The sequence below is a fragment of the Falco rusticolus genome, chromosome 11 (genome assembly GCF_015220075.1).
Source record: "Falco rusticolus isolate bFalRus1 chromosome 11, bFalRus1.pri, whole genome shotgun sequence".
In the NCBI taxonomy this organism is placed as follows: domain Eukaryota; kingdom Metazoa; phylum Chordata; class Aves; order Falconiformes; family Falconidae; genus Falco; species Falco rusticolus.
In genome coordinates this window covers 7,333,712-7,353,394 of record NC_051197.1, presented here as the reverse complement: position 1 = coordinate 7,353,394, position 19,683 = coordinate 7,333,712, and the positions used below count along the sequence as shown (strand labels likewise).

General features: G+C 36.3%; 1 protein-coding gene across 2 annotated transcripts in view; it reads left to right on the top strand.

Annotated features, from left to right (window-relative positions):
• The window catches only part of ZFYVE9 (zinc finger FYVE-type containing 9), a 62,727-nt gene that overhangs the window by 11,889 nt on the left and 31,155 nt on the right, over positions 1-19,683 (top strand). For both annotated transcript variants that reach the window (XM_037404914.1, XM_037404913.1), the window contains exons 2-5: positions 5,304-5,408; positions 11,462-11,566; positions 12,344-14,424; positions 19,321-19,420. In XM_037404914.1, coding sequence (XP_037260811.1) covers positions 11,497-11,566; positions 12,344-14,424; positions 19,321-19,420 — 2,251 coding nt within the window. In that variant the 5' untranslated portion in view covers positions 5,304-5,408; positions 11,462-11,496. The remainder of the gene's footprint in view (positions 1-5,303; positions 5,409-11,461; positions 11,567-12,343; positions 14,425-19,320; positions 19,421-19,683) is intronic.

The window sequence follows — 19,683 nt, the reverse complement described above, 5'->3', positions numbered from 1 at the left end:
CCAAATCTAAAAAAACATCTGAAACAATGATCAGTATATCTGGGATTCATTCTTGTTTCTACCCTACATTAGAAAGAAGAAAAACTTCTACTGAAGTATTAGAATACAGGGTTAATCCACTCTGAGATACATAGTGTGTGACTTCAAACAATTTTATTCTTCAAATCTGTTAAATGTTAACTTCTAATAGTCAAACCCTTGTTTCTTAAATAGAGAAACATAAAAAGTAATCTCATAAGCCCATTTATTCTATATGTTTTACTTCAGTTTGTATTTGAACAAAGTTATATAACAGTTTCAGTTTGGTATGTTAAAGGTATCATTTTTTTAAAAAACCACATTGTTACATTGGTGACATTACATGGAATCCATGCACAGATGCAGAAACATGATTTCATATTAAATTTATATTTAATACACTGCATTTTTTTAATGTGGTTTACAATATTTTGAACTTGGAAATTGTATCAAGCAAGTATTACAAAACATTAGATTTATAAAACACTAAATTTTGAAGTGAGCTCTATGAGCGTTTGAGTAAGCTCAGGAAAGGATTTTCTCTTTTTTTCCAACTGCGTTCCTCTGGAAAAACTTGCATGGAAGGCAGCACTGCAGTGTAAACCTATCTATTTGTTCTTCCATAGAGCTGGGGATGGATACTTTTCAAGGCAGTCGAAAATAGTTATGTAAGAAGGACGCATAGTTCCCGTCTCCAGGTGCTGAGGGTCCTGCCTCTGCAGTGTGCCGAGGGAAGTACCGGCTTTTTGGCAAGGCTGGGTTTTGAGTCAAGAAATAAATCAATTTCTTTCTCCTTGAAATAGTAAAAAGGGTAGGCAATGGAATTTATTTTCTACTGTAAACTGTTACAAAGCAGGTATCCTTTTCAGTTTGGCTGCTCACTCTTATTTACTGGAGGACAAAGGTTGATAACACTGCTATAATTTTTCTTGTCTCCCTGTTACTTTTGACTGTGATACTTTCTATGATGCTTCTTTGAAGTTGCTGCTCTTTTCACTGCTTTACTACTGCTCTGGCATGTGTGAATGTCTCCTTATGGAAACTTGGCTGGAGACAAAAGTGAAAATAATAGCTTTAAAATGGCATGGGGAAAAGTCAAGGGGAAAGATGCAAATATGAGCAGAATAATTCAGGAGACTGTCTTCTGCTTTAGATACTGTCCATCTCTGTTCAGTTGATTGGAAAAAAAGACAAACCAATGCAACACTGAAATAGTTCATCTTTTGTCAGCATTCATGGGTAGTGAGCTGGTACAAGTGTTGTATTACACAGAAATAGCCTGCCATGCCCCAGTCTACTCTTTGGTTAATTTACATTGATGAGTGGTAGGAACATCAGCAAATTATGGGAAATAAAACTGAAGGTTACTTGGTCATCTTGACCTTTTGGTGTAGGAAAAGGATTAGCAGCGGCTGTACCTTGTTTATATTTGTTACATTTAATCTCTTGCTGCTGTTTTTAGTATTTTGTATACTAAATGGATTTATGGTGAGTTTTAATGGGATTTTCTAATCCTGAACTGTTTCCTAGACAAGGTATTTTTGAAAAATCTGTTATTATTTGAGTCTCTAATAGATTAGAATTTTAAAATACTTTTTTTTTTTTCTGGTTGCATTGCATGGCTGCTAGTTTAATTTATTAATAGAGCAATTCATGTTAACAGGTTTAATTTGGGGCCTAATCCGAAGTCCTTGCTGTTGCAGGCATTTTCAAGCGTGTGACACAGACGTTGCTACTGCTGTGTCACAAAATTTTATAATGCCTGCCCTTCCTTTTATTTAGCACACACTAGGTAGAAAGAGCCGCATACTTTGTCTTTGGACAGAATGAATAGCTGTTTGAGAGTCAATGGAGTGCTCAGGAATGGAGAGTGAAGCCTGCTTTCGTTCAGTCAGTATGGACATACTCTGTCCATGTAGATTGCAGGTGCTGCTGTTAAAGTGTGTCCTGAGACAGGTCTGGAGGACTGCCTTTGTGGAAGGATTGTGCCAGTGCAGGATTTAGTCTTTTTACTTACATTAATTCTTAAAAAATAATACAAACACCTGTTAGTGTGAAACTTGACTGAAAGTTGCCGCTTAATTTGATTCGCCAAGGAGGAGCCATTACGAAGTGACAGAATTGTTGGGTGCCTGGTAAATTACCATTATTCCAAGCATTTAATTACTTGAGTGAAGAAACCCCACTCTTCTCCCTTGTGAATATTTAGCTGATCAGATAAGATAATTCATATTGTATAACTGATGTGTGTCCTGAAACTTTCTACCTGTTTCCCTTCTTGTTTAATTATACTGCTTCCTGTTACTGTAACGCCCTGCTGTAGTATTTTTTGTTGTAGTTTTTATTCTTGCCAAGTTGGGACCTGAATACATCCCCTGTCTGTAGTCTCTCTGAATCTCCCATCTGATAGTTCCAGAGTGTAGACAAGATAGGAAGTTAAGATACCAGCAGTGAAATCTGGGTTTGCATTGAAGATAATGCCTAGTTCAACTAATCTAGCAATAATAAAGTGCCTTAAAATGGCTGCAAATGTATTCCTGCCTACTCAAAGACATCTCGCTGGTAGCACATTATAGAGTATCTGTAGTGTAGTTAAGAGCTGGATCCTTGCCAGTAGATGGAAGCATTTTTTAACATCTCTTTATGCTTTGAGCTTTTTCCACATTTTTTTAACATAGTATCAAAATTGCTTCTTTTTCAGTCTCTTTCCTTTTATTATAGGCTATTCCAGTTTGTGCTAGTTCAGATTACTTCCATTTGATGTTGTAAACATTTTTACGTTCTTTTTAGTGGAAGATATTTCTAATTTTATATTTTTAGAGCTCTTTTCTTCTCTTCTTCATCCTCTCTTTATTCTGGGCACGTCTCTGCGTGTCAAATTTCTCTTCAACTTCTGTTTTACGTTTGCAGTAATTGGCAGTCGCCCTCTTGGAGCTCCTGAGGGAAACCATACACGTAGGGTATAACCAAAGCAGCACCTGAGTGATACCACTGTAGGGCAGGAGACGGAAGAGTTCAGCCAACCATCAGCAGAAGAGATAAGAAACTGTGAAATGCTCAAAGCAGGCAAGCTGGAACATCAGAGTCACTGGGCTGCCTTCATTTGTAGTGATCTTAGGTCTCAGTAGGCACATAATTTTTAGGTGGTAGTGTATGTGTTTTTTCAAGTGTGACAGAACCTTTTTTTAGCAGTGTGTATGATTTGTGGAAAACCTAATAATCACCATGTTATAGCTCATTGTGAATATTTTTGGGTCTCCTTTGTAGCTTTCTTTTTGTACCTGATTTTTATTTTAATATGGTTCTCTTACATTAGCTTCTTATTGGAAAAAGAATTTGACTCTGTTGTGAACCTGATAATTTTTTCAGGAAACCCAAACCTTATAATTTACTTTCTAAAATTGCTTTTTGTTTAATTATATTACTTCCATATCTTTAAGCATGCTTTGATTTTTACATTGGTCTTTGCGAGAGTAAATGTTGAACTGTAAACAGAAAGCTCTAGGACCTCCAGGTAATATCTCTTCAAAGCCTTCTTTAGAAACTGGTAGCAATTGATTGGATCTGTGTTCTTCTATGTTGAATGGTAACAGACAAAAAAGTTATTACCTGGGAGGAATGGAACAAGGAAGGTGGATCAGAATAAAAACAATGAATAATAAAGCTGTACTGTTGCCCTGAACACTTACCTAGAAGGTTTGTTGGCTTAGAGCACTGGTAACAGCACAGCACGTTTCAGCTGTAGGTTGCTAGGTCTGATCCATTTCTGATCAGTAAAGACTGAACTTTGTGGTTAATGTATGACTGACTGGTTTATGTGAAATGTGTTTGATGTTCATGATGCAGTTGTCAGGCCTTATCATAAATCACAAACAGAATTGTCATTGATTTATCTGTCTTTTCAAAGGGGTCATGAAAACTGAATCATTTTCCTCCACTTGCAGGCCAGGAGGGGACATGGTGGTGGTGTAGATAACCTTGCCCCACTGCCACGTGTACTTCACATCCTTTGAAAAAGCTTATCATTCTGATGCCTTCAGTGGAATTAAGTTTCCCTCACCTCCATTTCTGCATGCAAATGAAGCCTCTCTGAAAAACTTTGTAATGTAGTAATTTCTATTTCCCAAATATCCAAACCTTATCTTAGCTTATAGAGGTAGAAGTATCTTACTTGGATACAGGAACAGTTCTGTTGGCATACAAAGCTGTGGGGTTTTATTCTGACTTTGGAAATAGTACTACTAAGAGTGCTACTGTCCAGTTCATTAGTTTCCTGGAATTATTACTGTAGCTTATTTCTGAAAAGAATAATAAACAACCCTGGGAAAATTTTAGTATAACACTGCATATTGCTTTCATGCATGGAGAACTGTTTGGTGTTTTGATTTTTTGTTTTATGTTTTTTTGTTGTTGTTGTTGCGGGGGTTTTTTTGGCTCATAATTTTGCTGGAGTTTTAAGATATTTTTTTTTCCTAACATATGCTGCTGCTTCATCAGAGCACCAATAAATATTTCAACTATCTAACAGGTCAAATACTGGCACCAGCAAACCTTAAAACATGAATTTAACTTTTCTCACTCCCTGTTCTTGTTGCACTGTTTGTCATAAACTAGTCTCTTTCTTTTGCTCATGACTCTGGTGGATTTCTAAGCTATGTTGACTGTTAAGATGCAGCCTGTGAAAATGAGCGCCTGACCTGTAGAAATGCTGTTGTTGGGAGAACAAGACAGTTTCTTCTGAAGAGAGAGAGAGAAGATGCCTTTAGGAAGTGAAGGGAGCCTAAGACTATAGGGGGAATAATTTGAAGACAAAACCAGTTGTATAGTGGTAACAAGATCAGTGGGAAGCTGATGAATACAGTTTACAGAATTCAGAGGGCCATGAATTTTTGTTGAGTATCAAAGCTACTAGCTCTTTAATTGTAGTGTAATATAATTAACTTCAGAGGCTCGTTTTATAGATTAAGCATACAGTCAAGGTCATCAGGAATACAAGGACATTTGGACTTGCTGCATCACTTTGTGGGTTTACAGTTAGATGAAGAATAATAGTAGGTAGGTAGCAGTGTGGGGTTTATTAGCAGCTTTTTTCATGAAAATATTGGAGTGCAATAGTGGCATAGTGCATAGACCCCTGAATTTAAAGCTCTAAGTGTTACCCAAATAATTTGAAGGCTTGCAGCATTTGCCAAATGTGCCTGTGCTAGCTGCAGTCATACGTTGAAAAAACATGGTTTGTGGCAGAATTACCAATCATAAAATACATGTTTATTTTTTCTTTCTAGGATCAAGTAGAACACACTGATTCAGCAGAACTGGCTGGTTGTGCTGCAGTCATCATGAGTAGGCACAGGGTCATTCGTTTCTTAACATATGTATAAAAGGAAAAGGTAAGAGACAAGTTCTGTTTTAGAATATAATGATTCAGGGGTATGTACTTGTAATGCATGTATTTTATGGATGCTTATGGATATATATTTATATTCATATACCTCTATATAGAAGTGTATAGAGATATATATAGAAGATGATGGAGGATTTTTAGCATTTTGTTGTTTTGGTTTTTATTGAGAGTAATTGCCTTGTTTTAGAGCAAAGATGTGTCTTATTTTGTTTGGGGGAGTGTAGAAGCACGCAAAGTCTTTCTTCCTCAGTCTGTGCTGTAGGCAGAGCTCAGCAGTTAAAAACACAGCTATGGCTGAACTCTGAACAAGCTGTTCATTACAGCAAAGTTGCTTGACTTCTTCCGCCCAGGGGCAAATAATACAAAGATCATCAAAGGGAGCTGGAACAGTGTATGTGGACTTGACCATTGTTTCTCAGAGTTGAAGCAAGTCCTCAAAAGCGCTAGATCTAATAAATTAATTTGTCCAGTTGATATGTAATTAAATTTTGTCATGCTATGGGAAAATGACATATTCTGGACATCTGATTATCAGGATGAATGAGCAATGTTTCGTTTCAGTTTGATTGTGCCCCTTGTGACTTTCATCTTAGGAGGCTTTCATATATATTTTTGGTGAGGACTATAATAAACTACTTGAGTATTTTGTTTAGTAAGAGTTTACTGAAATGCATATGTTCAGGTTCATATTGAAAGTGTAGTCTACATGGGACAGCACGATATAAAGTCCTGGAATCTTATATTCTGGTTCTTTACATACTCTCTGATTTTTTAGGCATTTCCTATGAGGCTAGTTGTATGCTGGTATTATTTCCTTTGGTACATTTTTTATTATAGCTTTTTAATGTGATTGTGTGCTGGTCATCTACCGTTTGAGTCACGGATATTTGAAAGACTTAAGACTGTCGGTTCCAGTGGTGAAAAAATCTTGAGGTTAATTTAGGATGTGCAGTGCAGAAGATCATGGGTTACATAATTCCTTATTGTAGAGACCAAAACAAGTAAGAGGCTTGCTGCTTTGCAGGTATAATGCAAGGCCTATCTCTTTGTACAGTTCATTTCCCAAGAGGAAGCTGGCACGTGGGATATCTGAGCTGTCTTGAGAGGCAGTATCCAAGGTTCAGACTATCATCTAATTTTAAGGAAGGATTTTCTGTCCTCTACTTCTGTCTCCTTCCATCCTCACTAATCAGTTAAAGTTTGTCTTATGTCTAAATACTACGATGACTAGGATAGTAATTCTGGATACGTATGACACAGACATTCTGGTACATGCACCTTTATGTTTAGATGTTAGGGGAGAAAAGAGCACGTAAGCTTGGTAAAAAGTAAGTTCTTATGTTTTAGAGATGAAGATGTTGGTAAGTCCATGTTGTTGTAGAAGAAATTGATAAGTAAACCACAGAGTTTCTGAATTACGTGTGATTTGAGATCCAACAGGAGCTTGAAGATAATCCGATTGACAGGCAGCATATTTTTATTGGCTTTTTGCCATGAAACACAGAAGATGACTCTGCAATAGGTAACAAGTGACCTTGGGTTCTGGACTTCCTGTACCAGTGGATGGTAGCCATTGTATTCTTTTTGGGTTTGGATACAGAATTAAAACAAATAATAATTTTGCTATTTAATTATTTTGTCCCCCCTAAAATTAGTCTTTTCTGCCAAATCTTTGCATGGAGGACTGCATTTTTGAAAAAAAATCTTATGCTTTTCACTCACTGGTGATTCACATCTCCTTTTCCTTGCACTGCCACAATATCTTCTTTAGATTGTTCATCCTAATATATATACTGCTTTAGAAATTGTCTTCTTTTTGGCAGCATACAACTGGAATTGCCATTGAAATTTCTTCCTGATTTGCTCTTATTTTTATTCTCATTTTTCCAGATAAGTTGTGTGTTTGCTCGTCAGCTTCTCTGCATGCCATGGCTTAGAATAGTTGAGCAATACTAAAGAGTTTCACGACTATCAAGGATCCTTTAAAAATGTAATTTCAACCTTTATACTAGAAGGAAGTTTGGGACTAGAATAATTCTAAAGCTTTTATAGCGGTACCTGTGAGTTACAATCAAAGTTCCCAAAGACCTGTAAAGGAATATGTTTATTTTTATTTATGTTGGATATTTCATAGGAATATTCAGAACAAAATTAAATTTTAAACCATGGGGAAAACATACCTTATTATTATAGCATGCTGTAAGTTAGAGCATTTTGTGTTTCTGTTTTGATCTTGAGTTGCTGTCTGTGCAGAGTTGAGGTATTAGTTCTTCAAATGGCAAAAATACGAGTTGCTGACAATGTATTGGTCAAGAAGCATTGTGGGTATCTGTTAGGAACATGAGTTCTCATCCTTCTTTTCTGTCAGGAAGAAGGCAATAAGGACTTCTGTGGGTTTGGCAGAGTGTTTTGCCCTTGGACAGAAACTTCTGGAGAAGTTTGGGAGGGTTGTTGTGTTCTTTTATATTATAAAAATAATGAAAATAATGATTATTTTAGATACTGGGCCTGAAGATTTGCAGCTGACCTTTTCTGAGAAATACCTACTTGCATAGACAATGAGATCTCATTTAGAATGGCTGTCAGCTTAGCAATTGTGAGTTTAAAAATAAAAAATTCTCCATATATCCTGGTACATCAGTAAGTGAAATAACAATAATGATATAAAAGGTATTTTCTCTTTTCAGTTTGGACTATGAGCATCCATCAGTCTGGATTTTGGCCCATTGCACATTTGTGTGCCAGTACTTGAGCTTCAGAATTCATATGGTTACGTGTATTTGTATACACATAGTTCTCACTACTTAGAATTTTTAAAAATATAGAAAAAAAATCCCTGTCATATTAGGCCAAATTTAAACTTACAAATATTAGATATTCAATATTAGATAATACTGATGTTAATAAAGTAATATTTGCACAGAGACGATATGAAGTATTAACGACATAGGGATTGTAAGGGAGTGGGAACAAAATTCTAAGTCTTCTTTATATGACTTTGTTATTATTAAATTTGTGGTCTCCTAAGTCTGAATATTTGTCTTTTTCTACTGTTATAAAAGCACACTTAATACAAAATTTAAAAGCCAAACCCTGACTAAAGTCAATAAAAATGGTTGTATTTATTATGAATTTCTAACACTGCTTTCTTTGGTTAGGCATTTCTTGTTCCTGATTTGTATGACAATGAAAAGCTAGCTAATACAGGGCTACATTTAGGAAATGTTACAGGCAAATGTGACTTCTACTTACTCCAATGTCCATAACTTTGAGTTAGTTCTGAAGTAATTTTATCAGACTTTCAGTCGGGTTTTGAATTTTTATGAATGGTCAGGTCTGAATTTTTCTAAACATTTTTAAGTTACACAGAATTAAAATGCAGTCATCCAAAGAGTTACTTAAAAACATGTTTTCAGCAACTATATAATCAGCATAGTATTTCTTCCCCATCAACTTGCTTGTCAGTAATAATTATCTTCTCTAAAATAAGCAAAGCAAACAAAAATATCAGTGCTTGTAGCCTGTTTCTTTGGGGCCACCTGTATTGCGGAATTTGTGTCCATGTCCTAGTGAATGCCTTGACTGGGTGCCCTTTTTCACTGTGGTGGTGCATGGAAATCTGAGTCCGGCGGCTTCAGACAGCGTCACAGTTTAACTCCTGAACACAAAAATTTTGTATGCTACTTTTCAGTCTTGCAGTGCTTCACTGACAAATACTCTTTGCATCATTGACCTTAGTAGTAGGACTTTGCCTAGGAATAATTATTCACATCTTCATCAGTTGTTTGCTAGACTGGAACGTTACTATTATCATGTAAATTAAATACATTATAAATGGATGTGAAATAATATTATGGTATTTTGTACAAAAGAGTTTTCCTTTAGTGAGTTAATTTTGGTTGACGTTTAGAACTCTGAACAGAGGAAAAATTCAAGGGACATATTCATTGGGACAGATTCTAATTCACTTTTCAATATTTGATACTTACTGAGCTGGTAAAGATGTTTCCTATTAGGGAGTTGAAATGAGGTGAAGAGAACCTCCACACTCTCACAGTTTGGATGTAATTTGAATTTATTTAGTATTTGTATGCCTAAGGAGAAGAATCTGGTTTTTAAAACCATTTTGGTTTAACTGAAATGTGTGAACTAAATTTAGTTGTTTTGGTTAAAATGGTATGAAAGATTTTTAATACAGTGACTTGGTGGACAGATTGGATAAGTCAGGAAGACCTTACAGTAGGTATCTAAGGGATCAAAGCATATGGTCTGTCACAGTTAGAGGTCAGAACCTCACTTTTGGTAGAGAATGTAATGTACTGAGCTTTTTAGACTTCTGAAATGCAACCTTTGATCAACGTGGCCAGCTTTTCCATTGCTCGTGTTATGAACGGTGCATCTGTGTACAGTAAATGATATGGCCAGTCATCTGTTTTCCTTGCAGAAGGAGTTAACCTAAAATCCCAGAACAGAGGACAAATCTGGGAGTCTGTAAGGTGACAAGTCTAGTTTAATCTCTGGATTCCTTTGCAAAGTGGTCTTTTTTTTGGGTGACGCTTATTGAAATTTTGAAGTTGCTGTTACACTAATTTTCTTTTGTATCTATTTGGCTTTTGTACATATCTTTAAAACATGATTTAATCTGATTATATTTAATTGCAATGTATTTATTTGTAACATGATCATATTTTAAAAACACCACGTGTCAAATTTGAGGTCAACCTTAAAAACTTGGACATTTTATGGTATTTTAATGCACTGTCTTTTTGTACCAATAACCTAATTCTAGCTGTTGCTCACAATAAATACAAAACTGTATTTAATGTTGTAGTAATTGAAATAAAACTTGTTGATGTTTTCCTCAAATCTAGATACTATGTTGGTAATGTTAAAGTATATTTTTAAATTGGAAACTTCCTCTGATGTGTTTCTTGTGTCTGTTGTATCTCTAGTGTAAAAGAGCAGGTTTTTAATTGAGCTGGAGTCTGGCTGTCAGGTCTAACACTGTTTCTTACTGCAAAACAAGGTTCTCACTCTCTCCTCCTCCATTTCCTTATTTCACAACATTGAAAGCCAACTCTGAAGAGAACAAGGCTGTTCTGGATGATGTTCAGAGAACAGATCAAATCAAGGTCTCTCTTTATGGTATATAGGTTATGGCACACATTTCTCAGTGAAAATGTCTTCACTGGGAGTGAATGTTTTTAAAAAATTAATCAGGGTGTCTTGTTGATATAAGCCTTTGGTTGCAAGAAGACCATATTCCTACTGTTAGGGCAAAAATGTTATTTATTACGTGAAGTTGTAGCAAGTTATTTCATGACTTAGGGTTGTTTGTTGGGTTTGTTTTTTTTTAATTTCTCCCTTGTCACCTTCCTTGCTAGCCTGAAAGAACTATCTTTTGATGAGACTGTTTACTTCTGTGCGTTTTGCTAGAGTTTCAGTGCCTTCCTTGCAGTGAAACAAATAATAAAGCAGGCATTTTAAGGGCTAGCATAATTCAAGTAACGCCCATTAAGTCCTTTGACAACTTTTACAACTATGAATCTTTGAAGCACCTCTCGGAACCGAGGAGGGATACAGAATACTGCTAACCTAGTATACATTAAAAAAATCAGAACCACAGAGAGGTTAAACTACTTGTTCAAAGCCACATGCACTAACTGGTTGTAGCATGGAACTGAAATCTGGATCTTCAGAATGTTAGTTGGCTTTCTGGTTCTCTAGACTTTTATTTTCTGACTGGTGTTGGAACTGTTCTGCTCTTACCGTTGTGGTGATGCTGATGGTTAGACAGATTAATGTGGGACACTGGAGGTAATAAAATCCAAAACAAGTTTGGGGAGGTTGTTGATCTGAATTAAGCCAGTTTAAGCACACAAATAATTTTTATTCCTGGAAAATACTTTTTATTTACGCATGTAATGTATGTAAAATTTGATTTAAAAAGGACTTTTTTTGCCCATAAATAAGGGCAATATGTGGTGGAATACTGCTGACTGAAGGTTAAATATCTGATTGTAATTTGTTCTCTGGCAGGTTCAGACAGGAATCTGGTGGTCTTTCCCTGACAAATGGAGAACTATTTCCAAGCAGAGGCATATAACCTCGATAAGGTTTTAGATGAATTTGAGCAAAACGAAGGTGAGTTGTTTTGAACGAGATCGTAGATGCACATTAGATGTATTTTACAGAGAACAACACTGAAGAGGGAGAGATCTGTGATACCCTTTTTCGTTTTGAGTTGCAAATTAATCTCAGAAGCTGCAAAAACCATCTGCTAATTTTGCATGGTGTGCCTTCAGTATTTGTTAGTAGTATTCTCTTTTGTTTCCATTTCTCTTGTTTACTCTTTTCAAAAATTTCTCACTCTTTTAATAGCAAATCTTCTATACACTTTTTATAGAAAGGTTTTGTGAAGCTTAATCGCAGTGGCAGTATTGAAATTTATTTTAAACGAATCAGGCAAAACTTATTTTAAGCTTCTTTTGCAGTTTCAGGAGACTCAAGCATAGAAATGTTTTATTAGGCCACATAAATCATATAATGAAAGTTATATTTGAAGTATCAAGTTTTTTGTTTAATTGCTACTTCTGTGCTGTCAAGGAATTTCAACATTTATGGGAGTGGGATTCTTTTAGGCTTTTCTAGCTGTCTAAAGTATATTAATAGTTTAAAGTTGCATGTGCAAATTCAACCTGATACTAATTGGTGTAGCTCTAAATTTCTCGAGTTACAGAAACATTATGTAGCTACACTACTAATAGTTCATCAGGAATGTTAGTTATGGCAGATGTGTTTTACTGTTGTGCCCATATTTGAACATTTCTGCATTTATATTTGGGGCATTCTAATGCAACAGTTCATAGAACCTGTAGCTTTAATAGGACAGTAAGTTCTCTTACTTAAACACTTTTTCAGATGCCGCTGTTTCACCTACACTATTGGGTGCAAAGTGGAATCAGATTCTAGATCCACCTTCTCGTCGTCTGTCGTTTAACCCAACCGTGGCCAATGTGAATGAAGCTACAACTCCTAATGAATGTCAACAGAGATTAAAGTCTTTCTCCTTGACTCATTCAGTGACTACACCGACAGGAGGAGGGGATCACTGTGCTAATGGAAAGGATTTTAGCATAAGTCCAGAGACCCCAGTCATGTGGATTGATGATCAGGCAGCAGCAGACGATCAGTTGATTAAAAGAAATACTAATCGGGATGATCAGTGTAACACTGTGGAAACAGGAGAAAAGAAATGTGGAAATACACCTTGCTTGCCGGAGGAGAAAAATGTATTAGTGGTGGCAGTCATGCATAACTGTGACAGAAGAACACTACAAAGTAGCGATTTGCTGGATTGTAAGAACTACAACAGTCAGTCCCTAACGGACACTATTAGCTTTACACTGGATAATGAAAACCCACAGAGTGATCAGTTTAGTGTTACTGTAAATGGATCCACAGAAAAAGATACAGATACAGAAAAGCAAGTAAATAGGCTGTGCAGTGAAGAAGACTCTCTAAGTCATTTGATCAATGCTTCACCAGAAAGCCTGACGGTTGCGTGCCCCTCCTCTCGATTAAAGGATGATTTTAATATGAGTAAAGATTCACTGTTTTCAGAGGCTACAACTGCGGGGATTAATGAAGTGACTCTCTTACAGAGACCCGTTGATGGTACTGTTAAAATGCAAGAAAATTGTGTATCAGTTGAAAATTTTGCTAGTAAAGCCATTCCTCAGAGAACGGATCTAGATGCTAAAAACTTTTCTTCTGGTTCAAGTAATGGAAGCTTAATTGCAGAACAGGAAACAACCCAACAGTTACAGTCTAGGCTATCTGGGCTCACTGAAACTTGTCAACCTAATGTGGCTGGAAGTGGCAATTACAAGGAACGTGTTGCAGAACATTTTGCCCCTGAGGATGTTAGTGCCACTGAAAGCAAAGTCATTGAATGTGATAAAAATCTTGGCACAACAGAATTGCTCAGCATGGCAGAGTGTTACCCTGAATCTCAGGAGCTGACTAATTGGGAACTGACGAAGTTGAATGAGATGAATAATAAGCAAACTCTGGGAGAGAATGAAAGACTTTTGCAGACGAAACAGCCTGATGAGACATGTAGTAATAGTAAAGAAGGTGGAGATGGGATGATGGAGGCAGGTATAAACTTAAAAGGGACTGGTATAGATGAACTTGAAGGGTCCAGTCTCTCTGATGTGATGGCTACATCAGCGGCAAGCTCGCTGTCTAATGGTTGTGATTCCTATGGAATGCAGAACCCAGTTGTTACTCATGTTCCAAAGACTTTACCCTCCAAGGAAGACTCGGTAACAGAGGAAAAGGAGATAGAGGAGAGCAAGTCAGAATGTTATGCTAATGTTTATGAACAGAGAGGAAATGAGACCGCAGAAGGGAGTGGTCTTATTTTAAACAGCACTGGTGACCACATAAAGAAAAATTATTTACATAATCTTTGTAGTCAGGTTTCATCCATGCAAGGGCAAACTTCACCAAAACCAGTGACTAATTTGCAATCTATCAGTGTTCCTTTTGGTGGTGCAAGACCTAAACAACCTACAAATCTTAAACTGCAGATCCCGAAGCCATTATCGGACCACTTACAAAATGATCTTGTTCCCCCAAATTGTGGAGGTAATAGTAAAAACAAAAATGTCTTTGTTAAGACACAATTAGGGGACACAGCAGATGCGTTTCCTGGTGAAACATCTTCAAATGCCTCTGTTACTGATACTAATGGTGAACATTTGGAAGAGTATGAATCTGGAGTCTCTAGTAGTTCGTGCCTTGCAGTAGCCCCAGATAGTCCAGACAATGATCTCAGAGCTGGTCAGTTTGGAGCTCCAGCCAGAAAACCTTTTACGACTTTGGGTGAGGTGGCTCCAGTTTGGGTTCCAGATTCTCAAGCACCAAACTGTATGAAATGTGAGGCCAGATTTACATTCACCAAAAGAAGGCATCATTGCAGAGCTTGTGGGAAGGTAAGTTTGTGTTTTGTGAGTAAGCTCAAAGCAGCCTCTTTCTCCTGATACTGCGCAAAATCAAATTGGAGGACTTTCTAAGACACTGGCTGTAATTACCTGTGACATCTCTTCCTAAAAAGCCATGTTTGGTTTGTGAAGGAAACAAAGGAGTTTCTAAGCTCTAATCTATTTAGGGTTCTAAAACAAAATAATTAACGGTAACAATTTTTAGCCTGTATGAGCAGTGTATTTGTTGATTGCAACCATCAACATAATTGGATTCATGTCGAACTGCTATAAAACGGCTAAGTGCAGGAAACTAGTTTGCAGAAATTAGTGCATCAATAATGCCATTAAAGATACTGAAACATATTGATGTGAATTGGAAGTGTGCTGTTGAATTGCTGGCATTCCTGCTGGTTTAGATGGCTGAGCAGCTCTGTTCTCTTAAGTCTTCTTTACTAACTTCTCATGTTGCTTACATTATTTTAAAGAACATACGTTTGCTCCTGGAAAAAAATATAGTAAATTATCTGTAACCTGATCTTTGTACATGTGGTGAGAACTTTTATAGTGAAGACAACTAAAACATCATTTCTGTATCATTTTATGTTGTGTAAGAGGTATTTTATTGTTGGCTTTTTTTTTAACTTCTATGTATCTGTCATTTAGGTCAACACAAATTGTTATGTGGCAAGTTTACAGTAAATGATTGTTACTGAATGATTATCATCTTACTGAAATATGAGTCAGTGGCACATGGGAAGACTTAGGAAAAAATATGATAATTCAAAAGTGGTAAACACTTGTCAAGTAGATATTCATGAATATTTTTAAGATTAAAAGAAATGCTAAACTCTATTAAAACCTGGAGTAAAATTAACTTCATTTAGGGCCTATCCAAAGGTGTGTGAAATTGATTGAAAGACCTCCTGACTGCTATGGCTGATACCTTTTGCTACCAGAAGAGTGCAGGGAAGCAGAATGACCAGAACAAGGGACCTAAAAGAAGCAAACATATCTGGAAAGCTCAAATCCTTATGCCACCTGTTTCTGGAAGCAGCCTAGCAGAAAACCCAGGCAAGGTCCTCTGTAATGGACAACATGTGTGTCCCATTTGTCCCTTTAGTAAACCAAAATGCATAGCACTCAACCTCTTCACTACACCACCAGATAAGTAGATTTTATTCAAATTTGATTTTGAGACATGCTGAAAAATCTTTCCGGAGCCTTTTAAAAGTGAAGCAGGTGTTCGTTGTGCAGTGGTTCAGGACTTTCAGTTGCTTGCTTCTGCCCATCCTCTTGTTGGCTGGTTGCAGTGGAGGTCCTGATGTGAAGTTTGTAACCACAGGTGATCAATAAGCACCATATGAGGTGCATTCCTACTTTTTGTGTACCTTTTGGGTAATATCCGAAGGGTTCAAAAATTTTCTCATTGCAGCTAAGGAGAATCTGTAAGAGACGTAAGTTAAAGCAGTGTCCATAATTTTAGCTTTGCTGTATTAACTTACACTGTCAGTTATTTAGGTAATTCTTTGGGGATTTATGTTTAAGAAATATGACTACAATTTTCATTTACAGTAATGTTTTATACTTTTGTGTCTTAAAGAGGTTCATTGCTGGGGTTTAATTACTTCCCTGCAATGACTGAAACCCTAAAATGCACAAATGAGAAGCAGAAAATGAAAATATCTGTAAACAAAATAGATAAGACATGCACAGATAGAGCAAGGCCACAAAATGTAGGGTGTGTGTCTCCTTTTAGAGTACTGAGGACAAACATTGAGAAGAACAACCAGCGTTGTTTTAGATGATATGTGGGGAATGGATAAAATAAAAGATACCTCTGCTCTGGAGAAAAACTTGTTTCTCAGATGTGAAAAATACATCACGTATTAGTATTTGATATTCTCACAGTATTAGAATAGTCCTCAGAATGGCTTGTTTCTAGAAGCTTTTGTTAGCTAATATTGCCTGAGCCAAATTTGTACATGTGCAGTCAAAAACTGTGGCAGAAAATTCTGGTCTTTCATGCCTTTGTATGTTATTTTTCTCTAAAAAAAAAAAAAAAGTACTCATTAATAAATGCTAAGTCAAGTAATACTTAGCACTTACTGCAAATTGCTTTGTAACACTTAATTCCTGTAACGATTTCAGGTGGAAAGAAACCAAAAGCTTTGAAAGGCAAGCTCTGATGAATCTGTCTGTAGTGGCTTGAAACACAGCTAGTCTCAGCTGTCTGCTCTTGCTTTCTAGTTAAGATAACCATCCCCAGAGCAAGTCATGTTGACCATGTGCCTGTGGTGTAGGTAACTACAAATCACAGTGACACTTCCATTGTTTCTATTAAATGTATGAATCTCACCTAAAGAATTGGGGAGACAGTATCTTCAGTTTTTACAATTAATTTTTTCTAGGGGAAGTAATGTGACTAAATATTTTAGTACACAAACTTTAGCACAACAGTTTCTTTTTAAGGATTATTAGCATCATGACAAGTCATTGTAGGAGGGGTGATTGTATTGATTTCATTTGGAAATGAAAATTGCATTTAAAAATAGTTGAGTGGCACCTGGGAAGTCTGTCTCGGTTTTTAATTTCAGGATAATAATTGCAAAATTAATGGAAGATATGAACCTCTGGAGAGTGGTAGAAAGTAATACACTTTAGAGTAAATTTTGAATTAAGAACCTGGAGAATGTGTGTGAATGCATTCATAAACTTTACCTTGTGCATTTATGTATTTTTTTATTGTCAGATGAAACAGTTGTCCTTGATAGGAAAACCAGAAAATTTCTTGTCATCTTTTTACTGACAGCCAAAACTGTATTTTTCCACTAAAGTATAAAAGAATCACCAAACCCCCTAGCAACTAATGCTTTAACAACTCCCAGTGAACCTGAAAACCCTAGTAACATAAAAACTTGCTCTGACACTGCTATGTTATTTTTTTTTTATAGCATGATATACTGAGATAATGACTTGGTGATTGTTAATAACAAGACTGAATTGTCAGTTGTGCTGGATTGTGTTCTTCCTCTGCATTACTACTGTTGGAAGGCTGATGCAGCCAAAGAGAAGAGGTGTAGATGTTTTGTCATTGCTTCTATTTTTTCTTTTAATATTTAGATCGTTTCACTTGGGAGCTTTGCTGAATGCACAATGTGTTGTTTGAGAAAGGGTTCTAAATTAGATATTAATTTGTGTTGGTCCTTCATTTATGGTTGAAGACATTGATTTTTCCATGTTCAATACTGAACTTTTGACTGGAAGTTTCTCCCAGAGAATTGAAATTATGTCAAATGTCTCTAAAATATGCTGTGATGCTCTTATTTATATTCCCTAGAATGCTTGTAAATTGGGTTAAGGTGTAAATGCAGAAATCAGATTTTAAAAGTGCATAGTACCTTTGCCTTTTTTTATTTTTTAAAAAAAGAAAGTTTTCAGATATGCAAAAGGGTTGTTTTTATTTTTGCATGAAAAGGCCAGTGTATACACACTTATATTTTGCTTCTGAAATGTTTAAGTTGACATAATTAGGAAACAGTAAAACTGGTTGAAATGAGACAGGATGAACTGCTCTTTCTTTACATTTGATATTCAGCTCTCATGGTGAACTCAGGGCTTATTTCATATGTGCTTATTTTAAACGCTTGCCATTAAAAGAATGCAAAGGTAACGGGCTGCAAAGTGGTTGTAATTTGGTGCAATCTTTAACTTGATTGAAATTTAGTTAGGCTTACATATATTTATATATGAGGATCTTACGTGGTTTCTTGTCTGTATTACAGAAATACTGCAGTTGAAGTGATGATGGAATAATTGTTTGGGTTAAGAAAGCATTACATATCATTATTAATGTCACCTGAACAATAACCCTCAGGAAATACTATTTTTTAAAAAATAAAGAAAATAGTAGTATTTAGAACAAATAAGAAATCATTAGGGCATTGTTTTTCAGAATTTTGAGATTGCAATTGCTAGTGTAAGATCACACCTACATGCAAGTGTTTGTTTTAGTGCACAAGCCATGCTCATGTTTTGTGATTTTGCTTCTCTGGAGGAAGCCTCAAGACTGTCCTCCTGCCCAGGACCGAGGAATTGTTAGAGCTGGTGCAGGTGAGAAGCACTAGCAATGCAACTGCATCTCTGCAGCAGGTTGTCCTCCCAGGGGTTTTGCACCGAGTTCCCCCTCAGCAGCCAGCATCCATAAAATGCAGTTCCTGATTTCTCTCTAGTGTTGTGATGCTGGAGTTTGTAATCATGTAAATATGAGCTTTTATATATTTATATAAATGGAGCAAGATTTTCTTGTAGTACCAACATTATTCAGCTTTTTAAAATGTCTCGTTTGACATGTTGAATGCTTAAAACATTTTGATACATCACTGTTCACTTAAGTCTCAGCTGAGGAATAGCTTGTTATATATGATGAGATTAAATAACTGTAGTTGCTAATATAGAAGAATTGCCCTGGTGCAAATAAAGATGACCTGTTTGAATTAATATGTGCCGTAGCAATCTCTTACATGAAGAAAACTTGTGCATTTAAACACAGTTCATTCTAGAAAGTGCTCATGCTTTTTCTAAGACTGAATTTCCCAAATGGTTAATTCTAAAGAGGCAGGAATTTATTAACCCATTGTCATTTATGCCAAATATATTTTAAAACCACCACAGTATAGTATCAGGACAGCATACATTTGTGTCTTGTACATAATACTGCTTCATCAGGATTAGTAGGAAAGGCACCCTGGGCAAGTATTAGTCACTATGGCTTTAATGGGAAAATACTGATAATTTACCTCCTTATTTTGTATGTTTAGAGCTTTACAGATATTCTCTTGTCTGAATTCATCAGCTGATCACATATTTTTTTGAATAACTTTTAAGTTGTTTCCCCTTTGGTTTCAGGTTTTTTGCGCAGCATGCTGTAGCCTGAAGTGCAAGTTGCTGTACATGGATCGAAAGGAAGCTAGAGTATGTGTTATCTGCCATTCAGTACTAATGAATGGTAAGTGGAAAGAGAATCTGAGATGCAGTGCTTTACTGGCTTTCTGTTGACCTGCAGTGATGCTATTGAAAAAAAAAATCAAAATACTTTATTTGTATGGGTAAGTATTCTAAAAGAGCAAAGGCCCTTGGGAGATGAGTGGGGATTCCTAAACTAAATACGAGTACCAAAAGGCAAAAACTGGTAAGCTTGCAGTGAGTTTGAAAGCTTTCATTTGTGAGTGCCATACCAGGATTGCAGAAATGGTGATTTTTGGTGGGTGT